The 26,807-nt window shown below is 36.8% G+C and overlaps 3 protein-coding genes across 3 annotated transcripts in view; 2 read left to right on the plus strand and 1 right to left on the minus strand.

Moving 5' to 3' along the window:
- LOC127860418 (nascent polypeptide-associated complex subunit alpha-like) overlaps window positions 1–26,807 on the plus strand; it is a 415,045-nt gene that overhangs the window by 146,373 nt on the left and 241,865 nt on the right. The window lies entirely within an intron of this gene.
- Window positions 1–26,807, plus strand: part of LOC127860412 (uncharacterized) — a 395,662-nt gene that overhangs the window by 91,998 nt on the left and 276,857 nt on the right. The window lies entirely within an intron of this gene.
- Window positions 1–26,807, minus strand: part of LOC127860404 (macrophage mannose receptor 1-like) — a 68,589-nt gene that overhangs the window by 14,750 nt on the left and 27,032 nt on the right. The window contains exons 14-33 of the mRNA XM_052398461.1: window positions 24,929–25,017; window positions 23,336–23,480; window positions 22,854–22,892; window positions 22,442–22,612; window positions 21,087–21,203; window positions 20,057–20,173; window positions 19,634–19,684; window positions 19,142–19,321; window positions 18,447–18,610; window positions 17,700–17,813; window positions 17,092–17,213; window positions 16,606–16,754; window positions 16,108–16,307; window positions 15,030–15,154; window positions 14,635–14,690; window positions 13,590–13,754; window positions 8,184–8,228; window positions 7,811–7,986; window positions 6,829–6,893; window positions 5,329–5,429 (exon numbers count right to left, since the gene is read on the minus strand). Coding sequence (XP_052254421.1) covers window positions 5,329–5,429; window positions 6,829–6,893; window positions 7,811–7,986; window positions 8,184–8,228; window positions 13,590–13,754; window positions 14,635–14,690; window positions 15,030–15,154; window positions 16,108–16,307; window positions 16,606–16,754; window positions 17,092–17,213; window positions 17,700–17,813; window positions 18,447–18,610; window positions 19,142–19,321; window positions 19,634–19,684; window positions 20,057–20,173; window positions 21,087–21,203; window positions 22,442–22,612; window positions 22,854–22,892; window positions 23,336–23,480; window positions 24,929–25,017 — 2,391 coding nt within the window. The remainder of the gene's footprint in view (window positions 1–5,328; window positions 5,430–6,828; window positions 6,894–7,810; window positions 7,987–8,183; window positions 8,229–13,589; window positions 13,755–14,634; window positions 14,691–15,029; window positions 15,155–16,107; window positions 16,308–16,605; window positions 16,755–17,091; window positions 17,214–17,699; window positions 17,814–18,446; window positions 18,611–19,141; window positions 19,322–19,633; window positions 19,685–20,056; window positions 20,174–21,086; window positions 21,204–22,441; window positions 22,613–22,853; window positions 22,893–23,335; window positions 23,481–24,928; window positions 25,018–26,807) is intronic.

A 26,807-nucleotide genomic window follows, 5' to 3' on the forward strand; every position in this document is an offset into this window, starting at 1 on the left:
CAGACGAGAACCACTTTTGAACTCAACCAACATATCATTAAGAAAAACATTTTGACAAAGTTTCATGAAGATTGGACATGAAATGTGACTTTCACGTGTTTACAAGGTTTTTCTTTTTTTGACCTAGTGACCTAGTTTTTGATCCGGCATGACCCAGTTTCTAACTCGACCGAGATATCATTGGGACAAAGCTTCTGGCCAAGTTTCATGAAGATCGAAAAAGAAATGTGGCCTCTAGAAAATACACTGTATTTTTATGAAAACATAAATAATCAAAGGGGAGTAACTACTGTAAACTTAAATGCAATATGTAGAAGAGTTGTCTCGCATGTTACATGACCTTAATTCATGATTGTTTACAAGCCTTTTTAGTATATAAATATAAGGAAAACTGCCCGTCCCCCTTGCAACCATGTTTTTTCAACGGACCGGAACCATTTTCGAACTCAACTCTCATATCAAGGAAAAAAATCTTCTGACCAAATTTCATGAAAATTGGGCCAAAAATGTGACTTCGAGAGTGTTCACATGTTTTCACTATATACATATAGAGAAAAATGCCCCGCCCACTGGCGGCAATGTTTTTTCACCGATCTGGACCATTTTCGAACTCGTCTGAGAAATCAATAAAACCAATGTTTTGACCAACTTTCATGATGATTGGGCAAAAATTGTAACTTCTAGAGTGTTTACAAGGTTTCTCTATAGCCAAATAAGGAAAACTGCCCCGCCCACTGGCGGCCATGTTATTCAACGGACCGGAACCACTTTTTAACTCAACCAACATATCATTAAGACAAACATTTTGACACAGTAACATGAAGATTGGGCATGAAATGTGACTTCTACAGTGTTTACAAGTTTTTTTCTTTTTTTTACCTAGTGACCTAGTTTTTGACCCGACACGACCCAGTTTCGAACTCGACCGAGATTTCATTGGGACAAAACATCTGACCAAGTTTCCTGAAGATCGGACAATAAATGTTGCCTCTAGAGTGTTTACAAACTAAATGTGGACGACCGACGGACGGACGACAGACGACGGACAAAGACCGGTCACAAAAGCTCACCTGAGCAATCAGGTGAGCTTAAAAGAAAGTTTTAAGACCAGTTCAGCAGTGTTAATTGTAAAATATGATTGTTGTATAATTAGTCTTTTTTAAACATTTTTGTTTACTTTTGTGCGAGCATAATAATAATTGATTATTTCAATTAATATTAGGGAAAATAAGTTGTGTGTAACTACGGTTTAGATTTTGAGATATTTCCCCCAATCGTGATACTTCCCTTGTTTACAATTGCGCTCTTCAAATGCACACATAGTAAGGTATTTGTCGTTTTTGGATTAATTCATTATCAACATTTAAAGCTAGTATCTCTTTTATTTGTACATGATGTATGTTTAACATACAAACGTTTTCATTTCATAATTCACTCATTACAGTATTCTTTTTGTTTCAGACGTCAGTGCCCTAACATCTGACTTTGAAGTTCGAGATAGAATACGGTAAGAATAGTCTCAGTTGATAAGTTAATGCAATGGACTTAGGGCTATGTTCGATATTTCTTGGATTGGATATAGCAGTAGACTGAGTAATTGTACAATTTCTGAGTATCATTAACTTTAAACTTTATTGGAACAATTTATCCTGCTTTGATTAACTTCCATGCCCATGGCATGTGTAAAGTAACAACGGAGGAAAAGTGTGCCAGTTGATAGGCTCAAACCCATGACGTCGGAACACTAGCACATGTCAATTGCTATAATTATGATTATTTATTTCAGAATGTCACGACCGACCGATGTTTTTTTCGGGTTTGAAACTGCAGAAACTGAAGAGAAGCAGGAGAGTTGTGTGTTTTTGTCTGTAACGGTTCCCCCTAGTAATGATGACAGATACAATGTTGAGTCTTGAGTGGATAATTTATTGTTTGAGGTGGACTGCAACAATCATGAAGATGAAAAAGCCACCGAACAACCATTAGATAGCTGTTTACATGTAGAATGTTCAGTTAAAATTGTTGTCGACAATAATAATTATATGAGTGCAAAATATGTGAAAACAAATATAGGACAAAAACTGTCTACAAACACTATTTATTAAGCCACATATTTGTAATATTTGTTTTAGCTTGTAAACACATTTTTTGGCAAAAACATAATTATAATTTTTGTTGTGTATTGTTATTGTCTATAGATTTTGTTGAAGTCTGTCAAGGCCAATGTAACTGAAATTATAGAGATTTACCGGTAGGTCAATAATGTTTAGAAATATGTAACTGAGTATGTGCATGTGGGTAGACCGATTCATGTATCGCTCTTATAAAAATAGTGAAGCTGTGCCGACAATGGTATACAGTGTACTACTTATTGGAATCCTGTATTTGTCAAGTTCCATAATTTTTTTCTTAATACTGTAAGTAAACAGTGTTCATATCAATTAAAACTTAATCAACATAAATATATGATATCCCTTATCTTGTCATGTTTGCAATGTACATAATTGTTACCATGTCAGACATCTTTTAATGTTTAATGACAAATTTAAAACTAATGTTATGAACTCTTTAATATTTAAATAAACGCGTATTAATTTCTCTATATATTTAATTAATTTTAGAAAATATTTGAAACAAAGATTTGATTTGATTAAAAGAGTTTCACTACGTGGCCAAAGTCTGTGATTTGAGGTAAAGTTTAACATTATTGAATTTGATTTGTACAAAATATGTTGAAATTTTGTAGTTATACGTTTAAAACTTGTCTGGCTATTACTTTAAAAGACACATTCTTGAAGTGTTTGTAAAGTAATGAACTTTTGGTATAAACCATGCAAGCATGAAATAACCAAAAACACTGTACTGAATAAAATTGTTTATTACAGTGTCAAACATAGTTCGTTCTATTCCGCGTTGAACAGTTTGGTCTCCTAATGTGGTAGTTGCAGGTTCGAACACTGACTCAACCTTATTAAATTAGCTTCAATGTCTCTTTTTAGGTTGACAGAATAAAATGTACACTATCCTATTGCCCTGCAATGTTATGCCTAGACGAGTGATTGGCGTCAGAATCTTCACATTTGTGGTGGCATCGTATTGGCAAACAGCCCCTTGCGACTTCATTCGGTTTACCTATATCGAACCGTTTAGAATTTTGTTGACGCTTTTCGCGTTTCGATGGTGAATCAAATGCATTATTTCTGTAAACAAAGAAATTTCCACCCAAACAAATTACATTAATGCAGCCATGTCCTTAAAATCAAAGTAAAATGTAAATAAATCTAGCGGTTAATTGGAATTTAAATATACGACAGGTGGTACTAGTGAAATGACATTTCATGGGTGCTTTAATGTCTATTGCGCAATACCTGGAAGTTAAGATCATAAGCTTTTCTTACAAGAAATACTAAGCGTAACACATATCTGCGTTTAATGATTATGGTACGTTTTTTTTGTTTCCCACAATCTAGAAACCTATATACGCATGTCGTTGTGAATATCTTTCAGTTACAAGCACATGGCTAGAAATTGCATCCATAACGGTAGTTTAAAATTCGTCACCAACTTAAAGTACTAAACGTTGAACATACGATGTGAACATGTTGTTTATAAAACATGCTGAAAAGCACGTAATAATCTGTACATGTATCAATCGATTTCGTGTATTAAACATTACTGTGGTTTCGGACTATATCCGGTGCCAGTATTTTGTGGTTTCGTGTGCTATCCGGTGCTCGTGATATCGATATGCGATCCTTGTAAAACGCAAATACTCATGTTTTTGAAGTTGTCAGTAATTTCCTACACTTTCATTATAATTCTGAATGATTATAACAACAATGTAAAGTAGTAGTATTACATGTTTTTTTTCTCTCCAGTTACAAAAAAAGCAAGTATTTTAAGCTATTTCACGACTTTGAGGTAGGTATGGTTCATTTGTTTTCGTTTGTTTTAATAAAATGTTTTATTTACATAACGAATTTTGAAGTAAATCATTAGCTGAAGTACCATAATGTTCCGTGAGCTATAGTATTTAGCATTTTAACGCGGTTTTATGGCTAATTTCACTTCCAATGCAAGGCGCATCCTGCATTTTACCTTGTTTATTTTCCGATATGATCCGTTGCCGTTTCGCGTATTATCCGGAATAGTACAAACGTTTCCAGTATTAACAGTATTGGTTTGGCACCGTGTATATTACACTTGAAAATAACGACCACCTGTCCATAACGGCCAACGACCTGAAATATACAGTCACGCGTCAGTTGTCTCGAGTCGCGAAAATTAAAAAAAAACAGCACATCATTTGTCCTTCCATTTTGCGGTTAAAGCGCCTGATAGTGGTAATTGCCTTTGATATTATTAAAGCGGCCTGCTTCGAGTAAACAAATAATAAGGTGTTGAGAAGGTTTCTTTTCCGAGGATAATTGTGGGGGTATCTTCAAAAGAAAATACGTTAGAGTTTGTGACACGTTTAAAGTAATTTTTGGACTTGTACGGACGTGATGTTAACGGAACGTGACAAGCTTTTTTTACTGAATGAACGAGTCGCATGAGTAAACAATTATACCAGCGTTGATAAAGTCATTGCTTTAGTTTAACAATATGAAATTATATCAATCTATAAGATACTATTCTGTATTATTCAATGTACACACGTAAGTTAATTCTGTTATTATGCTTTGTTCACGGCAATGAGCCTTTGTTTTACACTGTATGCAAACGACTTGGTGGGGTAACGACGTAGCAATACTACCATATAAACCATCTTAAAATTGTGTTCGAATTCAACGGTCTCATGTGGACAACGGCCACCGTTGTCATTTCCCTTGACTGACCGCTGTTCTCAGGTTTGACTCTATATACTTCCCGTTTTGTTTTTTTGAGAAAGTTCGAACTAATCATTTGTCCCTGTCATTTTGTCGTCCGCAGTGTTTTTCCGAATTTCACCCGGGACGTTCATGATACTTGAATTGTTCATAGATAGAAAAGGAAAAGTAGTACATTTTCATAGCAGCTGTGTGTGTCATTGTTTCCCAAACAGCGAGTGAGGCTCAAGTCACATTCCAAACAAATATATTTGTATTGATTGCCGAATAACACATTACATTAATAACAATCTATACCCTATTCATTGTGTAGATTGCATACTAAAAAGTACAACCCAAAAATACGCATCTTGATTAAAAAGAGTATTAGTTCAAATATAGTTTTATTCATTTGTAGCTTGCGTACTCAATCTAGGTCAATATAAAATTCGTGTAACAACTGTCGCACCCGTCTTTAAACTGAATGGCAGACACTTTCAATGAGCTCTTATATATTTACCGTTAAGCCTGAACATGGTTACGCACTTTTCCATGCCATAGAAGTCGTTGGGTTCCGTGGGAGCCCAGTTGACATAGTCCACAGCGCTGGTATCTACCCACCTGTAAAAAGTACAGGGCAGGAAGATAACATGAACGTGTTTATAAATGGACCATTAAAGCCAGAGTTAGACTAACGCGGACTCTGAACGTTTTTAACAGAAGCACGTGGACGAGTGCAGTTATAAAAAAGAAATGTATTTTAAATGTAATGTTGTTGTTTTTGTTTTTGATGTTAGTAATGTTGATGACTGAACACAAATATAATATGCTTTTGTACATCGATAGAATCCATATCCAAAGAAAAGTATACATGCAACTGTTTTTCTTAAAATAATTACATCCGAGACTTCTTTTAGAATGCAAACAACGTTCCTAAAAGTCTATTGCTTAATATCTCCGGATCTACGTACTGAATAGCTTTAACATGAAATGAGACGCGCTCTGTGAAAACGGGGTGCAAGGACGCAAAGTGTCGTCCCAGATTAACCTGTACGGTCCCAGCAGACTTGTCAGGAACGACACTTTAAGCTTAAATAGAATTTTTCGTTCAAAGAAAGTCTTTCCTAAAGGCAAAGCACGGGCTTGTGACGACCCTTTACGCACATGCATGAAGCTCCATTTTTTTCAAGAGCGCGCCTCATATAAAAGAGAGAGGCTCGAGAAGATGACTGGTCTTATTGCCGAGATGTTAAAGAAGGAGGAGCTTTGTAACTGTCCGCGGAATGGCTATCGGCATTCTACAATAGTTTCGCAGATTTCGGTAAATCCGTTGAGGTGATAGAAAGGGTATCTCCAAAACTCAAAAACATCGTCCAAAGCCTTTGATTACAATAAATGCGACAAATTTTCAGCGTGCCTGCTCTCCTCACGGCTTCGGGGCTTTGCCAATGTTATTTATATAGGATCTGGCACGAGTTGACATATCATAACATATTTTATTATACAAGTTCAGGAATTTTGTTAGTAAGCGAGACCTCGGCGAGCTTACTAACGAATTTCCTTGACGAGTTTTATAAAATATGGTATGAAATGACAACGAGTGTCAGATCTTTTTATCACATGCTTTTGAATGAGCAAATCAAATAAATATTTACGCAAACATAATGATAAATCCCGAATGTTGTTGACATTTCGTGACGTCATTCGACGTTGCAACGTCATTTCAGCAAAATAACAAAATTCGATTGGTCAACAAACGAAAACTAAGCCAATGAAAACGTTAAAAAAGTATATTACACATGTGTAAGATAAAAATATATGTAATGGTTATATTACATGGAAAACAGGGTGTCGCATGTGATAAATTGTAATCAGTATCAGCGATTTTCTCGCTAGTGGCCGAAGAGACTGTAACTAACGAACCAAAGGGAAAACATATAACATTGGTTACAATATCGATTTTGCAGATGATAAAGCCCTGATGAATGATGCATTTAGATCTCTTCACATTACCACTTACTTGAATCCAATATTATCCAGGGCGTTCAACCCGAGCCAGTATTCCTTTTTCGTAAAATTAAGGACCTGAAATTTAACAAGAGGGCATTATGCGATAGGTCGCTCACCTGACACCAAAGGAGCCGAACAGTTTAGAGGAGCTTTTGAGAGGTTTGTGCAATAACTGTAGCGTCTGACCTTGCTCTTCACGCAGAAATATGTTCGAACATCTGATGAGATGTCATAAGAAAAAATGTTTGGATCAAGAGTCATTTAGGGCGGAATCATTTTCGAACTCGACCGAGTTATCATTATAACAAATGTTCTAAAGACGTTTATAATGATGATTTTACAAAGAAGCGGCGACTATATGCTCCCCAAAACAATTTTGGGGAGCATAAAAATGGTACTTATAGAGTTTCAACAACCTTTTTAGTTAATTTGACTTAATGCCCTAGTTTTTAGGTCTTATATGACTCAGTTTCGAAATCGGCCGAGATATCATTGGAACAAAGGTAGTGTTAAAGTTTCAAAACGATTGGACAATAAATATTGCTTAAGAGTATCAACAAGGTTAACGCGACGTACAAATCACGACAAACGAGCGACGAAATGCGATTACAAAAGCTTGCATTGTACGAACGTTGTGCTCAGGTGAGTTAAACACAAGTAACTGAATGAATAATATCATAAACCCGTTTTCTGTTTATGTGTACTTCTGTCTCAAGAATATTCACACACAGACAGAGCTTTGAGGTCAAACTGAATGACAATTAATAACTTCTTGGATTTAGGTCATATTTTTGTACACCGGCTTATGTTTAGAATTTGGACAAATCCACAAATATGCTTATCCATTTAAAACCCTTTCAAAATCACATTTTGTGTTCCCAGGGTTTTACAAAATTAGTAAGATCACAACAGAGACATAGCTTTCATGAATACAAAGCTAAATTCATTTTCGATCAAATCTCGTCGGGAGCTCAATTGCAAATGTTGCGTACCATGCTTGTGAGGAAATTCTTCTCATTGACGTCATGGATGCTGGCCAGATTGGAGCCTTGGGCGTTACAGTAGGTCTGGGCGTCGTACCAGGACACGGTCGAGTTATCTCCCGTGTCTGGGCTCGTAGAGTAACAGCTGTTGTTGTAGAGCAGCCAGTTTGCACCGCACACCGACGCTGAAGTGTGTGTTTTCTATTATTGTATTGCATACAAAATGTAAATTATATTATCTCTAAATTGAATGAATGTTAAACTTTAATATCTGACAGAATTTCAAGTACTAGCATTCCGAGTCACATTTAGAGAAGTGCCGATATTCATGCGCAGTGTTAAATTAGAATATACATGTGCGTGATTGATATAATTCACTTACATGTTATCCCCGTTGGGAGTGTAGTTGCAGGGGTCAGAATAGTACCTAGAAATAAATAATGTTAAATGAAATTGTAGCTGTTGTAACATTCTGATACGATTACGTGTTGTGTGCACATTATATATGTTTCGTATATTACGTAAAATTATGCCGTTAGGCACTTTAGTGACTGATATTCAAGTGGCTTTGCAATTACAAAATCAGCTTAAATTAAAGCGCATATACGATGTTATAAACATTTATTCATTTATGGTTGCAAATATTGAATTGATATTGAAATCGTTTTAAATACTCGATTTATAGGCGTTGCCTTGATTATACGTTACGTCTTGGTACCTTACGTGTAAGGTAACACGTGTTCTAATTATTAAAATCGTGTAAAGAAATCGTGCAATAGAAAGTGTAAAAAGTGTTCATTCTCTGCTGAAAATATTTCAACCTCGTGGTAACCCAAAAATGAACTTCGTTTGCATAATGGTGGGGTGACATTCGGGGCTTTTAGAAACAGGGACCTGGACACCATGTTGCAACAAGCCATGTCATATACCAACATGATTGGGATACCTTGAAGTTAATCAGACTACCGGCATAAATTGGCATAAATCGTGGCGAGCTGAGAAATCCAAGATGGCGGCCAAGATGGCCGCCATTTCTTTTAATATTGGGTAATGATAAGAAGATAGTCCTATTTGTTCACGTACATTTGATACAATTCAATTGCTTGTGAATATTGTTCATGTCTTATATACTCGAGAAAATAATGCATGAAGATTGTCACTGAAGGTCAGGACCAAGGTCATATGTAAGGTCAAAGATCAAAAATAATGAAAAATAACGTTCATCTATGTATCTTTCTGTTTGTTTTGAATTAAGTTGATAAAACTTAACCAGATTATATTTCAAAGTGAACTTAAATAACTTCCCTCTAATACCATAAATATATTTTGCAGTCATGTTGCTATGGAAACCGGTAAAATAACTTCCAATATGGCCACAAGGCATACAGGAAAATGAGAAAAATACAACAAAACATGATTACCTGATAAGAGTTGACAAATATTTTATTCTGATTGATAGTAGGGTCATTATACACTTAAACCCCAAACAAATTGCTACAAAAGGTATTTTAACTGATCCTGGTAGGGTAGAATGTCCTTTAAAACATATCAAAAGTTTACCACAATCGGACCACTGGATTTTTTTTTTTTCAAAATGGCCACCAAGATGGCCGCCAAGGCCTATTGATGATCACAACTATGTAACTCTCCAATCAAATTTGATGAATTTGGTGTCAATACCTAAGTTTCAAGCGACTGGACCAGAACTGATCATCAGACATTGTTTAAGTTTAATATAGTACACACAAATCCAACATGACGTCAAAATGTCCGCCAAGATGGCCGCAAAAACCTATTTATGATCATAACTTTGTAACTATCCACTCAAATTTGATGAATTTGGTATCTATACTCAGGTTTCAGGGTGCAAAAAGCACATTTAAATCATCATACCAAGTGTAAGTTAATTATGTTACACAGAAATCCATCACGGCGACCAAAATGGACGCCAAGTTGACCGCCAAATCCTATTAATAATCATAACTATGTTACTATCCACTCACATTTGATGATTTTGGTGTCTACACATAGGTTTCAGGGGGCAAAAACACATCAGATCATCAGACATTGTTTAAGTTTATTGTATTACACACAAATCCAACACAGCGTCCAAAATGGCCACCAAAACCTATTTATGATCATAAGATATAAATATGTAACTATCCACTCAAATTTGTTGAATTTGGTGTCTACACCCAGGTTTTGGAGAGCAAAGAACACATTATATATCATAAGACAAAATGTTAGCTAATTATGTAACACAGAAATCCAACACGGCGTCCAAAATGGCCATCAACACAGTACGAAGGACCACACGTCCATAACTTGTTACTCAAATGTTATGGTTGTTATGTAAAACGCCATAGTTCAGGAGACAAGGGACACTTTAATCCAATTGAGGTTATCACTTAGCAGTTGAATAAGCATAAAATCCAATTTACGACATTTGGAAAAGATAATGAACTAGCATATGACTTCATGATAGGATCAGGTTTTAATAACTTATGTCGACTTCATTTTTTATCGTTGCTGAAAATCATTGAATATTAATTACAGCCTGATTAAGCATGAGTTCTTTCAAAAGGTTAATATTATACACTTTGTATTCCTTTGACTATTTATTTACATCAGAGCGGAAGTAGATGGTCATATTGTCCCTTTCGGAGTAATGCAGGATCAAGATGAGCAAATCTGTATCCTCGCCCACCAACGTTGTGGTGCTACGACGGGATCGTTATACTATTGCTTTAACAATTTCAATGTCTGCATCCCCTGTAGACAGAACAACATAGCATCCCATTTTAGTAAGAGTTGTGCTGATCAGATCAATCATGCCGGCCCTGTTTCTGTCACGAGACCAAAAATCTTCCTTTTTTACATAAGCATTCTGTTTCTTTGCTTTCACAATATAATTCACATTTGTTTCATCGTCTCAGGTGCGTGTTATCTTTGTTATAATGACCGTCTTCGTAGCCATCTCAACCCAATGTCGCTTGTCCGTAATGCCTTTCTCTGCATAAGACTCGGCTATTGTGGTATATGAGTCGCCCTTCTCCATGGTCAACGATGCAGCAAAGTGCCTCCACCATGCATCTGTTTCATGAATACAGTTCATCACAGCCTCACATGATGTGTCTACAGCATACTCTCAAATTGCCTGAGCGATCTGAGGATTATCTGCTGTACAAATTATGTTCTTGGCTTCCAAGAAGGCAGTAGGATGGGAGCTCAGTTCTTAAGACAATACGACTGCAAGGGAAGGATCTCCAAATTTTGACACCACCAGGAAACGCTGGAACAGAAGAGCAGAAAAAAAGCACGATCAGAAGCGATCTTAACAGCCAAGCTATTCCCAAGAGCTTTGGCTCTGTATTTTCTCGTTTATTTATAAGAGAAGACCGACTTTCCTATGATATCTCTTTTGATCGTTTTCCCAATAGTTTATCACTATCCTTGGCATGATCCAGCAGTATCTGAATGTCTGAATCTTCCTGGGTCAATTCGGTTGAAAGCTGGCTGTGTATGCACTTTTCAACAAGAAGATGGTCCCGTGACTCTGGACAGCATTTCGTGTCACAATGTGCACAATTGCATTTTCTTCATAGACAGCCTCAAGTATGTGTTTGAGACCGTTTTATTCCATGAGGGATCCTTTGCCCCCCCCCAAATTCTGAACAACCTTTTCAACTACTGTGTGGCGCATCAATGATGATTTCGGCAGCCTTCCAATACAAGGGTTGGTCAAACGTTCCAATGGTGTGAAGGTTGTGGCAAGGTTGCAAACTAAGGCGTATGTTGACAGAATGCACGCATTGTCCCCATTGTACCTATTAATCATAGGCAAGAACTTGACTTACACAAGCCCAGGGTACTGGCTTTTCTGATGCAAGATAAGCATCATTTCCTGCCAATTCAGTGTTGCCTGAAGCTGAAAAATATCGATCCTCTTGTCAAAATTCAGAAATCGCGGCAGGTCCAAACTATGGCGTTTCACATAACAAGCATCACGTCAAAAGTAATAGACTTGTGGTGCTTCGTATTGTGTCGCTGGACGCCATGTGAGATTTCTGTGTAACATAATACACTTAAACTATCTCTGATAATCTTAATGTGTTCTTTGCCCCTCGAAACCTCGGTATAGACACCAAAATCATCAAATGTGAGTTGATAATTACATAGTTATGATCATTAATGGGATTTGATGGTCATCTTGGTGGCCATTTTGGACGCCATGTTGGATTTGTGTGTTTTATAATAAACTTAAACAGTGTCTGATGATCTTAATGTGTTCTTTGCCCCTTGAAACCTATGTATAGCCCCCTAAAAATCAAATTTTAGTTGATATTTACATAGTTATGATCATTAATAGGTTTTGGCGGTCATCATGTTGGCCATCTTGGCGGCCATTTTAGACGCGATGTTGGATTTGTGTGAACTATTGTAAACTTCAACATGTGTGATGATGTTTTTGTGTTATTTGCCCCTTAAAACCTAGGCATAGACACCAAATTCATAATATTTGAGTGGACAGTTGCATAGTTATGATCATTAATAGGTTTTGATGGCCATCTTGGCAGCCATTCTGGACGCCATGTTGGATTTGTGTGTAATGTAATAAACTTAAACAATTTCGGATGATCTTAACGTGTTCTTTGCCCCTTAAAACCTATGTATAGCAACCAAAATAATCAAATTTGAGTGGATATTTGTATAGTTATGCTCATAAAAAGGTTTTGGCGGCCATCTTGGCGGTCATCTTGTCAGCCATCTTGGCGGCCATTTTAGAAGCGATGTTGAATTTGTGTGAACTTTTGTAAACTTAAACATGTGTGATGATCTTTATGTGTTATTTGCCCCTAAAAACCTAGGTATAGTCACCAAATTCATAATATTTGAGTGGATAGTTACATAGTTATGATCATTAATAGGTTCTGGTAGCCATCTTGGCGGCCATTGTTGACCCCATGTTGGATTTGTGTCTAATATAATAAACTTAAACAATGTCTGATGACCTTAATGTGTTCTTTGTCCATGGAAACCTATGTGTAACCACAAAAATAATCAAATTTGAGTGGATATTTACATAGTTATGATCATCAATAGGTTTTGGCGGCCACTTTTCAATGAACTAATCACAATCGCCGTCATTTTAAAAGACATAATTTTCATTTCCATGGGAACAAAATTGTTATACTGTTTGCATAAACATAAAGTAAAGTCAATGCCCTTCAGTTTGATACAAAATTACCTTTAATACATTGTATATATTGTGCCAAAAAGTAAAAAAATGTGGTAAGATCGATAAGTTTTCTGTATTTTTGACCTTTGACCTTTGATATGACCTTGAACTTGACCTTCGAAGATGACCTGAATGCATCACATTTTGAGTAGTTCTAATATGAACAATTTCCACCAGTAGATTAATTTGTATCATTTTTATATCAAGACGTATCCCTATGTTTTGATTACTATTCAGTACAAACAGAAATGGCGGCCATCTTGGCGGCTATCTTGGCGGCCATCTTTGATATCTTAGCTCGCAACCATTTATGCCAATTTATGCCGGTGGCTTAGTAAACTTCAGGCTATTACGGTCATTTTGGTATATGACTTGTTGCAATATGGTGTCCACGTTACCCCTTGAAATACTGGCCTTCTGAGCTAGAAATCACCCTACCATACATGTAAGGTGACGAGCGACCTTTAATGAAATCGTGTTGTGAAAAAATCGTTCAATAGAACGTTTAAAAAGTGCTCATGCAATATTGAACATAAGGAATGTTTGAACCTCGAGGTATCGCGCAAATGAACTTCGTGACGGCGTAGCAGGTCTGGTCGTTCCACTTCAGGCTGGGTACCACTTGTACACAGTCCTGGTTATTATTGAAGTTGTCGGGCTGCTTATCTGCCCAGTTCGTGTAGTCAACGGCACTTCCGTCGCTCCAAACATAGCCTTACAAATAAGATAACACGTTGACTGAGCCGTTAGTAAACACATACATATACCACTATAGATGATATGTTACTTAGGCAAAAACGGAACGTTTTTGTTTCCAATAACATTTTGAAAAAATGAGTAGGTCGCCTAAAATTTAAACTTTCGTATTTTGTTTAACAAATACTCATCAGTTTTTATTGTGCAGTGTGTATATTACGTAATCTTAAGTGAAGAAAATACGATCTTATGAGGCAAAAAAGTATTGCCCATTTTAGAAAGTTTTTTTAATACGATGAAATTTAGCAAATACGATCGAAAATTCAACCTGGAATACCAAACCAAAAGATTAGGGTCGGCAGGTGAGTGGCAACAAACAACTCTTTGTGCGCCTTACTAAACAAGTTTCGTTTCAGTTTTAGCTAACCATTTGAATTTTAAGACTTTAAAAACACTTATTTTAGCTTTGGATGGGCTTGAAGCATTTAAAAGATCAAATGTTATTTGCTAAATATCAAGCTCAATGTTCGATTTGATAGAATACCTTTAATTATTGAATGAATACTGAGAATGAAAAATGTATAAGTAGGTATTACACATAACGATTTGCTTTATTGTTTTCATAAATACGTCTTATCTTAAAAGACTACATGCATACAATTAAAGCCATGAAATTAATGTATATGCACTTTCAAACATAAATATATTATTTGTTCAATGTGAACAGCAGTGTACTTTATACTATTTATATATTAACTAAAACAATGATAATTCGTAATAAAGAGTAATTTAGACCTGAATGCCAAATGAAAAAAAAACATCGGATATGTGCACGTCAGTAACCATAGTAATTGTAACTTATCCTTATATATTAATACGCGTTTTTACTTATTCGTACCTCCTTCTCTCCCTCGATCGTTTAGACCAATCCAGAACATCGATCTGTTGTACTTTCTGTAATTCAGGAGACATGGGCCATTTATAAATCATTCAAACACAACATAACAATGGTTGTGAATGAAATTGTTTGACTGTTGTATTGCACGTTATTGAATTAATAAAGGATATTATAAAAGTCAATTCAGATATTGAATTTCATAAATATATACACGAATAGTTGTGCATTTAAAATTCTGCAGCCACCAAAGTCTTTAATTAACTAAAAATTAATAACCAATACTAAAGCAGTCAAAACGTATGCATACAGCGCTCAAATTTGTTTAAGTCCGTGTATACTGCGCACATTATCTACGACATTAGTCGTTTACGGTATAAATACAATACTGTACTTACGCAAGCAGTGTTGCCAGGATGGAGTCGTTGTAGTTGCTATGGAAACTAGGCAGGTCTCCCCCCAGACCCTGGCAGTATATTCGTGCCTGCATCCAATTCCTGCTTGTGTTTTGTGCCGCGAACGCCTGTGGATAGGCTTTGGGAATTACATTCACTTCTTTTGATTTGAATAAATAAAACACTTTTATGATTTAGCATAGAATCCACGAGCACACTGTCTAACACAGGTTTGACATTAACAGCCAAGATAAATGTTGTAGAATGAATAGCATTCTACAAGTGGATCATTTACCAATAATACATTCGTTCAACTTTCCAATTCAGGGTTGTGCGCTCGACGCTTTCTTATAACCAAAGCGTTTACATTTAGCGGCTGTGTTAGTTTTTTTTTAACAATTGTTGTCGTTTTGCGTTATGTGCATTTATACATCTCAAATCATGCAATTACTGCTATTTTCCTTTTGTACCCTGTCCTGATACTCACACAAAGAGATGTTATATAGTTGTATATTGACATACAAACATTTAAATCATTGGGGTTTGCTTAAGCAGGAGTTCTAGAACAAACATTGATCACTTTCTTATAAATGTAATCACTCCATCTCGTGGAGTGTCAAGGTAATTGTGCATCAACTGACCTGAAAATCGTCCGTAAAGTACCGAATGCCGTTGCCGACATACCGAATGCCGTTGCCGACATACCGAATGCCGTTGCCGACATTTGACCGTTTGCTATTAATACTATTTATAACACAGTCTTACTTAAAATTTCGACAAGAAAGTAGTGTATGTAGATTTGTCCATGTACACTTATGTTGATGTAAGACGCGCGCGGAGATTCAACGCACCCCCCCCCCCTCCAACCCCCAAGCCCTTTTTCGTCATTAATTTAAGTTGTATGTGCAAATTAGATTGGGGTTTATCTATTTCGTCCTTTTTAATAATTGGGTAATTGGGTTTCATGTTAAACAATTCACAAATGTTAAATCTTATTTGTATGATGTTCGATAAAATATTACAGTTTACTTCAAGTATTTCACGTATGTCATTGCAACAATTAAATCTAGCGCAAGAATACTTTTAAACAATTAGGGCCATTCGCCAGCCATCCCGACGGACAGGGTAGGTTTGAGAGCGTGGTGCGCGCGGTTGTTGGTAGAGGGAACCCTTGTCTGGGGAACTGGCAGATAAACTGGTTGCTTTGGTTACATTGCTGATTCAGCCAGAGCCCAGGTATGCCGTCTGACTGCATGGAGACGCATGTGGAGCGTTCGTTTCCTGGTAACAAGCGCATTGATGATGATATGAAACTATTTCATTTTTGATTTTCATAGGCGTAATAATAACGTATTTACATATATAAAGAGAGAGCTTATTTAGCAAAGATTGACGCCTGTACTTCAATTTTACTACACCCTATATAAATCTTATACATAAATTACAATATATATCGTAGTGTTGTGGCGCAGTTGTATATTCTTCAGCCCATGTTAAACAAAATGTAGTCCACATTTGTGTGGTAATGACCGAATAGGCAACAAAACCCAGACAACATACAGTAACATCGCTCAGTCACCTGTATGGGTATTGACCCAGTTCGTGTAGGCAAGGGCACTTCCGTCGCTCCAGGCGTACGTCCCAGCTCGTGCCCTGTCTGACAGGCCGATCCAGTAGTAACCGTGTGTATACACCAGAAGATTGGACGATAAAAACGCTTGAAGTATTCTGACAATATACAGAAACATGTCAATGAGCTTCGAACAACGGGTCTTTAATGGCCTGCATGGGATTTTGTCTGTTAAGCTCGCATATAAAAACAAACACTAGACAGAAGATTGAAGCCCAATTAAGAATTACCTTCTCTCTTTCAAGTCGTTTATCATGTACGCTTTCACTATAGAATCTATATTCATTACCAAACGTCATGCATATAATGTGCTCATTAGTCAGTACCAAAAACAGTTTCAATAACCACAAACTAATAAAAGAACTACCCGCAATGTCAATTCTAAACCCGCTTGATCATTACAAAACCATTAGTTTAGAGAATAAGTGCGCTGACCTGCCGTACACTGTAGCCAGTGTGCCATTCAACTGGCGGGCACACGCGGTATTGGCGGCGTCGAACGAAAGCGCCTGGTTGTATGATTTCTTGTAGCAAAACTGCCCGAAACCGATGCTATTCTGCAAACAGGGGTTAACCCATGTTAGGTATTTTTCATTAAAATGAAAATAATTCAAATAATTTATCAACTACATGGATTATTTTATCTATATTTTGTTTTGAGATCTCCGTTTTTCACAGTGAAATACAAAATACTCTATGGACATTTCCTGACTTTCCTAACTTACAATGAAGCCCATGTGTAAGCATTAAACGGTGTATAATAATGTCATGCAATCATGGAGGGACACAGTAATCGGTAGATTGATCAAGCTTTTGTATGTCGATGTCTAAAGCATAACAAATGTCCAAATAGTCGATTAATAAAAACCTCAATACGAAGTTTCAAAAATCTTACTTTTTAGTATGAGAACTAATGAGGGTTATGTGCGGATACCATAAGTAACACTTAGCATTATTTCGAATAAAAACTATATCCCGAACGAATATATGCAATTGAAGATGCGAATAATTGTACGTTTTAACGAACGAACATGAACCTATACCAGGGGACAGCCGATTTGGTACGGCGCTTGCGTTGCGGACACGGCGGTTTTCGACGTCTTGCAGATCATACCAGGACGGACCATGGAGCAAACTTCATCGTTCCAGCGTCCTGCCTGTAACAAATGAGCATCTTTCTGGGAAAACTGGGCCTAAAGTGAAGTGTGGTCCTAGAAAAGCCCGTGCAGTCCACATTGACTACCGTAATCCGGGACGACACTTTCTGACTGGGTTTTCGTAAAAAAAGTTACTATCGTTAACAGTTAAAAATGCAATACTAGCGGAAGGTGTCGCCCCTGATTAGCCTGTATGAACTGAACAGGCTAATCTGGGAAGACACTTTACACACATTCATTAAGCCCAATTTTCACAGATCTAGGCTTACGTGAACCAAGTTAATGAATTACTTCAGGTATACAACAAAATACGTGGTCAATATCAACATACCGTTCAAGTTATTTAATTTCTTCGAACCATATTATTCGTTCCTCTGTATGTCATTCGTTGAGAAATAATATGTCAATGTTTACATTTGGCGTTGGGTGCGCCATGCGTTAAATATATATAACACCTATTGCGGTAGTTATTCATTTGTTGACAATGATCAGCATGGTAATATTTTTAGCATTAGAACACAGCAGCAAATGAAATTGTAACTATTTGTAATGAAACAAGATTTAACTGGATTTATAATGCAAAAGTTTACACGCGCATAATATTCAGAACATTTTAAATGAAAAATATCTTACGTCAAGCCTCATTTCAACACAATCTTCATTACGGTTACTGAAGTCATTAGGTTCGTTGACATTCCAGTTCGTATAAGTGACCGTCTGTCCATCGGACCAGACAAAGAAGTTGTCAGCGGCAATGTCGTTCAGTCCGATCCATAAACCGTCCCACGACAGAACAGCTGAAAGTAAGAATGTTAATAAATAAAAACTACAAGTCGACATTATATCACTTTGTGGTTGAAATAAATTTTTTTATAGAACCTATAGAACATTTTAAAGTTATGAAATTAACCATGCCAAAACAAACATGAAAATCAACATGTCCCAAAAGAGCGACAGCATATTTTCATGTCGCGAACAATAGCTGCAAAAGAACTTACACTTTTAAGCCTTGCACATACATTTAAGAATCGCGTTTGGAAAACGGGGCTTAATGCATGCACGTAAAGTGTCGTCTCAGTTTAGCCTGTGCAGTCCGCTTAGCCTAACAAGGGACGACCCATGTGGCTTTCTTGGTAGTTTTTTCGTCTAAACGAAGTCTCTTCTAAATGAACATCCGATTTGGCAAACAGTGTCGTTCACGATACGCCAGTGCGGGTACACAGGCTAATCTGGGACAACAATTTACACGCATGCATCAAATCCCGTTTTCCCAAAGCGCGGCTCATTTATAAATGAAATAATTCAACAAAATGTGCAACAAATAATACGTTTTGGCAGGTTTCCTTGGATGAAGTTCTGTTCATTCTGGTCAAGAATGCTCGCCAGGGTCCCGCCATTTCTGCCGCACGTGATCTGGGCGTCCTGCCACGTGCTTGGGTTTCTAATGATCCTGTAGCAGTTGTTCTTGTAGGGCAGCCACCCCACGTTGCAGCCTAGCACCATGCCCGCTGGACGGACAGAGAAATGTTTGAACTTAGCGCCATTAGAAACGCGGAAAGTTGTCGTAGAGGTATTCATAAACACATGAAACACTGGACCGACGTGTCTTATACAAATACATTCTTTAGAATGAATAATATGTGTGCACTAGGTCAGATTGCAATTCACGTACGATATAAGTCTAGATAAGTATTTAACATTACTCTACTATATTTTACTCTATTACACTACTCTAGTAGTCATCTATAATTTTCAGTGACAGTTTATAGCTTTCTGTCAATTTATGAGTATATATATAGATGCAAGAAAGGTTCCATTACCAGGTACACTTATTGTCGGGGCCGGGGTGGGAGGCGCGGTAGGGAGATTTCCTGCAAAAACACAAATACCCAGTTAGCTAAGTAATATATTGCATCAGGTTCTTGCTTCGTGCTACTAACATGCATTTTTAATTAAAATAAAAATAGTAAATCGGGCCTTCAAATAAAATATATTAATAGAACTTAAAAATTCATTATACATTCTTTAAATCTATTGCTTTTTTTAAATACAAAGAGGAATCATTCAAAATAAAGTTGGTCGTTTTTTTTTTCCCGCTTAACCATTTTTTCTTAACGGAGCTCTTTGTTTGCATTTAATAGTATTCCGGCACAATGAGTAATACATGGATATATCTCATTGACATGGGTCTATAATTCAGTACTTAGCTTAATGTACTAATATCCGGTGCGTTGCTACGTTACCTGGTTTCTCGCACACGTAACCATTGCGGCTCGTGCAGTCGACGTCATCCCACAGTGCGCTACTCGTCAACATCGCCACGCAATCTGTGCCCTGACCGTTCGTAGCGGCCGGTTGTCCTGCGACAGCAACAGATATATACGGGTTTCGTTAAAAGAAGCGCTCCCGAAAATATGTATTTAATTACATACCAACAGTACATGTAAAATCACATGAAAAAGTAACGTACAATAAATTAATTCAATAATATTTACGCGCAATATTTTTATTTAGTTTAAACCTATTTATTTTTGCTCGATTGCATCGAAAGCCATAGGCTTATATAAACGCTCTCGAGTCCGTTTCCTGGGACTAGAACCAGTACTTGGTGTCTTTGGGGGGATCAAAGGAACGCTCCCAGTGAGATTCGAACCCATGACCACCCGATCGCTAGGCGGACACCATATCAACTACGCCACGACGATCTATTTTTATTAAAACATGCCATTACAAAATTATGTGAAAGGTGCATTTACGTTTCTTCTCGAATATGTATCAGTGTTGTGTTGCTGTCAGCGAGTTTTGCCAAACCAGACACGCCGTACTATGCATCAACCACGAACAAGATATTGGTAAATTATGCTAAGTGAAATGCCTATATGTTGCTGTTTTTTTTGGATTACCCTGTCAAAGACTTTTAAAACATGCAACAAGCCAATGAGCATGTACCGATATTCATGTTGACTAATTTAGAAAACACACTGCTAAAACTTTATATGAAATTTAAAAGCACACATATCATTTTCTTTTATCACGAAAGAAAATTACACTTTCTTGGCAAGCAACCATTTTGATATTTTAACAAGAATGGTAAGTCATGTGTACATAAAGCAAAATGACAGATATAAAGTAATTTGTTATGAACTCAATGGTTGATAACTGATACCGTCTATGACAAATACTGTATACATCAGGACAATATGAGAACAGTAACACATTCTATTGTTTGTTCAAGACAATCTATGACAGAACCCGGTAAGTCAGTTAGCATACCTGGGGCCCAGTTCAGGTAGGCGAAGGGCTGACTGTTGGACCATTTCCAGCCGCCCTCCGTACTGCGGTCGTTCGCGCCCGTCCAGACCGCGATGGAATTCAGAGAGGACAGACGACCTGAATAGAATGACGTGTAAATTGATATGGACCATGCTCTGTGAAAAGGGAGTTTAATCGAGTGCTTAAAGTGTCGTCTCAGATCAGCCTGTGCAGTCCACATAGGCTAATCAAGGACGACACATTCCGCCTATACTGGATTTGTGCAAAAAACAGTCTTTAAACGAAATTTACCGTAATAGCGGAAAGTGTCGTCCCTGATTAGCCTGTGTGGAAAGGAAGGCTAATCTGGGACGACACATTACGCACATGCATAAAACCCTTTTTCACAGAGCACGGTCCATATTCATGGTTTGAAAATCCTCGTTCTGGGAAACATGGGCGTACTGCGTGGGTTTAAAGTGTCGTCACAGATTAGCCTGTGCAGTTCACTGGACGACACTTGACGTTTTCATGAAATGTTTCGTTGAAATTAAGTCTTTTCCACACGAAAATCCATTTAAGGCGGAAAGTGTCGTACTTGGTGAGCCTTTGCAGACTGCAAGGCTAATTGAGACGGCACTTAAAGCTCATGCATTAGTTTTTGTTTAAACCTATTTATTGTTACTCGATTTCATCAAAAGTCTCGGAATAATTTAAACGCTCTCCAGTCCGTTTCCTGGGCATTGAACCAGTACGTGGGTGTTTTTGGTGGAGATCGAAAAAAACGTTCCCATAGTGACCTCCTGATCGCTAGGCGGACAGCATATCCATTACGCCAAGGCGACCATTAATTTTGCATTAAGTCCCGTTTCCCAGAAAAGTAATATGTATGGTTGAAATGTTTTGCAATATGTGACTTACCCCGAATTAAGGCCTCAGTAGATACGAATGATATGCTAGCTCAACTGGGCTCTCGATTTGTTTATATTATAATTCATTTAATATTTTACAAGACCATAATTACATAAAATTTGTTGGTTTCCACATTTGCATGCTTGGGCGATCTGAATGTGAGTGCCTTACATACGTACATATTTTAAACATACTGCCGTTAAATAGCTTAAATTTAGGTCTTGTTTAATTGAAAAGCGTAAAAAAACGTGGATTAACTTATAACTGTATGCTTTTTTAATGAATGGGTGTTAAAAGAAAGTGTAGGTTTCCTATCCTCCAACAAAGTGTTTAATTCTACTTGTACTGTATATTGTCATTTCGGTGAACATGATAATTATACACTGAAAATGTATGGTGTTTGTCAACTTGGTTAAATATGGCGCGGAGTCCTGCAGATAACAAAAATACGACTTATACTCTACCTGCGATATACGCCTGCTCCTGGACGGTTTCTATGGACAGCAGGTCACTTTGGTGATTCCTGCATTCAGTCTGAGCGTCAGTCCACGACAGGGGCTGATCCACGAACATGTAACAGAACGGGGACAGAGGATTACTGTCCCAACCGGGCCCACACTTGACGGACCAATCCGCTACAGAAAAACACATCTATATCAACACACCTGCAGGAATTCTGCCATGATTATTATTTAATTCTTCAAAGACACGATATTCATACATAATGCACGTACTTATGGACTGAAGTTTGACACTGTCATCAACAATAGAATACCCACCGTGTCTAATCAAATAATAATAACTGCTGGTTACATTTGCGTTACAAAGCTTTACATCAGTATAATGGTATTGAAATACAGTGCTTAAAATACGTACTAGCTGGTGTAGTCGGAGGGGGGCTTGGAAATATACTGTCTGAAATAGACGGAAAAGTGAACATTATTCAACCGTTAATAGTAAACCGGCATGACTTGTGATTGCGTTTTTGTATAAGCCTCCTATAATAAATAAATCATCATCGGCAGCATCAGCATTATCATCATCATCATCATCATCATCATCATCACCATCATCATCATCATTATCTACATCATCATCATCATCACCATCATCATCATCATCATCATCATCATCATCATCATCATCATCATCATCATCATCATCATCATCATCATCATCATCATCATCATCATCGTTATAACATAATAATAATAATAATCATCATCATAATCAGCAGCAGCAGCACCATCATCATAATCAGCAGCAGCAGCATTATCATCATCATCATCATCATCATTGTCACCATCGTCATCATCATCATCATCATCCTCATCATGTACGAAAATATGTCAATATACCTGCTATTTTCGTGCATACAAATTGTTTGGCTCGTGAACAGTCGAAATCGTTCCACTGTTGGTGGTCAAGAGCAACGCAGTTCTGGACGAAGTTTGCGTTGTCGGGCTGACCTGGCTTCCAGTTGGCATACTGAGCTGCCTGAAACTAGAAAGAGATAACCAGTGTTCCTGCCTACTTTTAGCACGTAAACTGTGCTAATATAGGGTACGTGAACTCGTTCCGGTGAAATACTTCTCTGGTCTTGATCATGTGATGAGCATTACTAGTGAGGGTTTCCTATATGTCCAGTATGTATGCGTTTTTACCGTTATCTCAGTGCGACTGCAATAGCGATGTGTTTGGTAAAGAAAATGTCAGAATTAATAATGCATGTAATTAGTATATTCCTTGATGTATATTATATATAGTTCTTAAAGTTGAAATATTTATATAAAAAATATTATAAAGAAAATTCTGGGTAAAAATGAATTCCTGAAGTCTTTTCTTCCAAATCATGTTGTTGATTTGTTTACTCGCATATGGTTTATACCATGTACTAGATATACATGAATTCGTTCTGGAATGAACCCTCAACAAGTTCACGTTAAAGGCTAATTATTTATCACACACATTGTGTTCGTGTATTGTGTACTTGACTACCTCACAGGCAGCAGTATCATAAATTTGCCCCCCCCCCCCCGGGACCCTACCCCCCCCCCCCCCCGAGCTTACCCCAGGGGTTCCAGATTGTTAAATGTACACGTATTGTGTATGGTTTGACTTTTCAACAACGCATATTGACAAAAATACACAGTTTAAAAAAATAACCCTCGTATAGGTATAATATATACACAAGGCATGAAACGCACTATATGCCTATTGCTGAAAGATTGTGGAACACTGGACGTGACCTTTTTTTATCGTAAACACACATGTTCCCATGCAGTTGCCGACAAAATGCAGCTGGATTCGTTAAACGACAGTAAAAGCAACGAGATTACACTACTAACCGATCGCCTGCTCGGCTAATAACTTTAATATTCAATTAAATTTGACTTTCTCGCTACATGTCTGTGTTTTGCTGTCATATTTTTACGATCAAATGCTCGGTTCTAAAACGCCATATCATTGGCCAACACAATTAGGACAACCAACCAGATGATGCGTTAAAAAATTAAAATGGTGTACATGTGTAGATGAAACACCGAGAGACATATAGCGAGAAAGTCAAATTTAATTGAATGTTTAAGTTATTAGCCGAGCAGGAGATCGGTTAGTTGTGTAATCACGTTGCTTTTACTGTCTTTTAACGAATCTAGTTGCATTTTGTCGGCAACTGCATGAGAACATGTGAGTTTTCGATGAAAAAGTTCACGTTCAGTGTTCCACAATCTTTCAGCAATAGGCATATAGTGCGTTTCATACCTTGTGTATATATAATACCTATACGAGGGTTAGTTTTTCAAACTATGTATTTTTGTCAATATTCGTTGTTGAAAAGTCAAACCATACACAATAAACGTCTAGGTGTACATTTAACAATCTGGAACCCTTGGGGTTAACTCAGGGTGGGGGGGGGGGGCAAATTTATGATACTGCTGCCTGTGGACTACCTGTATTTGTCCATCGTTCCAGATGTAAGTCCCGTCTACGGCCCGGTCGTTGAGACCTATCCAGTAGTTAGTCGCTCTATTAGTCAAACCTGGTAGGCAAAACATTACACAATTGTGAATTGTGAAAGTTATTCACAGTTTATGAGGAATTTATTTTAAAGGGACCGTCAACCGCGATTGGCGAACAAAAAAGTTCTAAAATACCGTACTTTTTTTTACAATTATCAGTTTACATTGATTAAAATATCACGACTGGTATATTACATTACTTGAAAAAAGATCATATTTTCAGTAAATTCGGTAATAAAATTTCGCGCTGTGAAATCGAAAGTACATCGCGAAAAGAGGTGATATAACGATATACACACTATATATAACTCAAGTAGATAATTACACACACACACACACATATATATATATATATATATATATATATATATATATACAATTCACTACGCATGCACAATTTGTATTCTTGGGTTAACCACGTGACGATGATGATGATAATAATAATTATAATAAAAATCTCTTTATTTTCCGAAGGTTACTCATTAAGACAACACATTGATACAAAGTCATGCAAACAGTTTAACAATGGCAATCTTGTTTTCGATGAGACCCTCAAACAACTATGGTAAGTATAATGCATTTCTACATTATAATGCAAACATGTAGACTTTGACGGACATAAGAGTACTTTAACAGTGTCATAGAAGTGACATAAAAAGCAAGTATATTATATGACTTCTCTTATATTATTAATTTCTCTTCCAATATTGAAATGGTCTCAAGGAACAAATATTTATTAACAGAAAGTATTTAAGAATATAAATGTATTGTTGATTACATTTTCCCATATGCACACACTCTAACGCACGCACTGCACACACACACGCGCGCACGCACACACCTATACACACACACACTTATACAATTACCATATCTAAATTAACACGACCAATTACAATAACAAAAAGTTAACAAAAACAGCCGCGTACATTATTGAACAAAGTCAGAGTTTAAAAACGTGGAATACATTATTCTTGAAATAGTTTGCGATTGACAGAAGTGGCTGATAAACACAAATATTATAATTACAGAAAACAATATTCATGACCAGTGTTGTTCACAATAGGATATGAAATTACACAACTGTTATGAAGAATAGCCTGCACCTCCTTGCTATATAAATAGTTTGAAAAAGCAATATGTATATTTGTTTGCAGAAATTAAATCTACAGTAATCATTACGACACTTATGGAGGAGTATTTGACTTTTGAATAAGAGGAAAAACAGAAAAATGTTACTACGCGTGAGACTAATTTTGCGCCTCAAAAACGAAATATTTCTTAAGCCTATGTTTGAAAGTGGTGAGCGTGAGAGATTGGCGAATACTAACCGGTATGTGGTTCCATATTTCCAACCAGAGTAACTAAACGACTTTTTTAAAAGGTTTGAGTGAGGTGTTTTATGCGTCAAATCATTGTTTGATATCGATCTTAAATTGTAATTGTTGTTTTTCACCAGTTTTATCAAGTCGTCAATATATGTTGGCGTTAAATTATGAAGAGATTTGTAAATAATTATACCTGTGAAATATTTACACCTGTTTTCAAAAGAAAGCCATTGTATTTTTTGTGATAAATCATAATCATTTATATTTAAGTCAATACGTAATATTACTCTTAAAAACCTTCTTTGCATTTTTGATATTCTGTTTATATCTCTAGTATTTGCATTTAGCCATGTGACACATCCATAATCAATAATTGGTGTTACATACGCATTATAGAACATAATTTTCATCTCAGGTGTTAGAAAATATTGTATACGCCTGAACAGTGATAATTTCGAAACAAGTTATATCAACATGGGCCT

This window comes from Dreissena polymorpha, chromosome 15, assembly GCF_020536995.1.
Source record: "Dreissena polymorpha isolate Duluth1 chromosome 15, UMN_Dpol_1.0, whole genome shotgun sequence".
Classification (NCBI taxonomy): Eukaryota; Metazoa; Mollusca; class Bivalvia; order Myida; family Dreissenidae; genus Dreissena; species Dreissena polymorpha.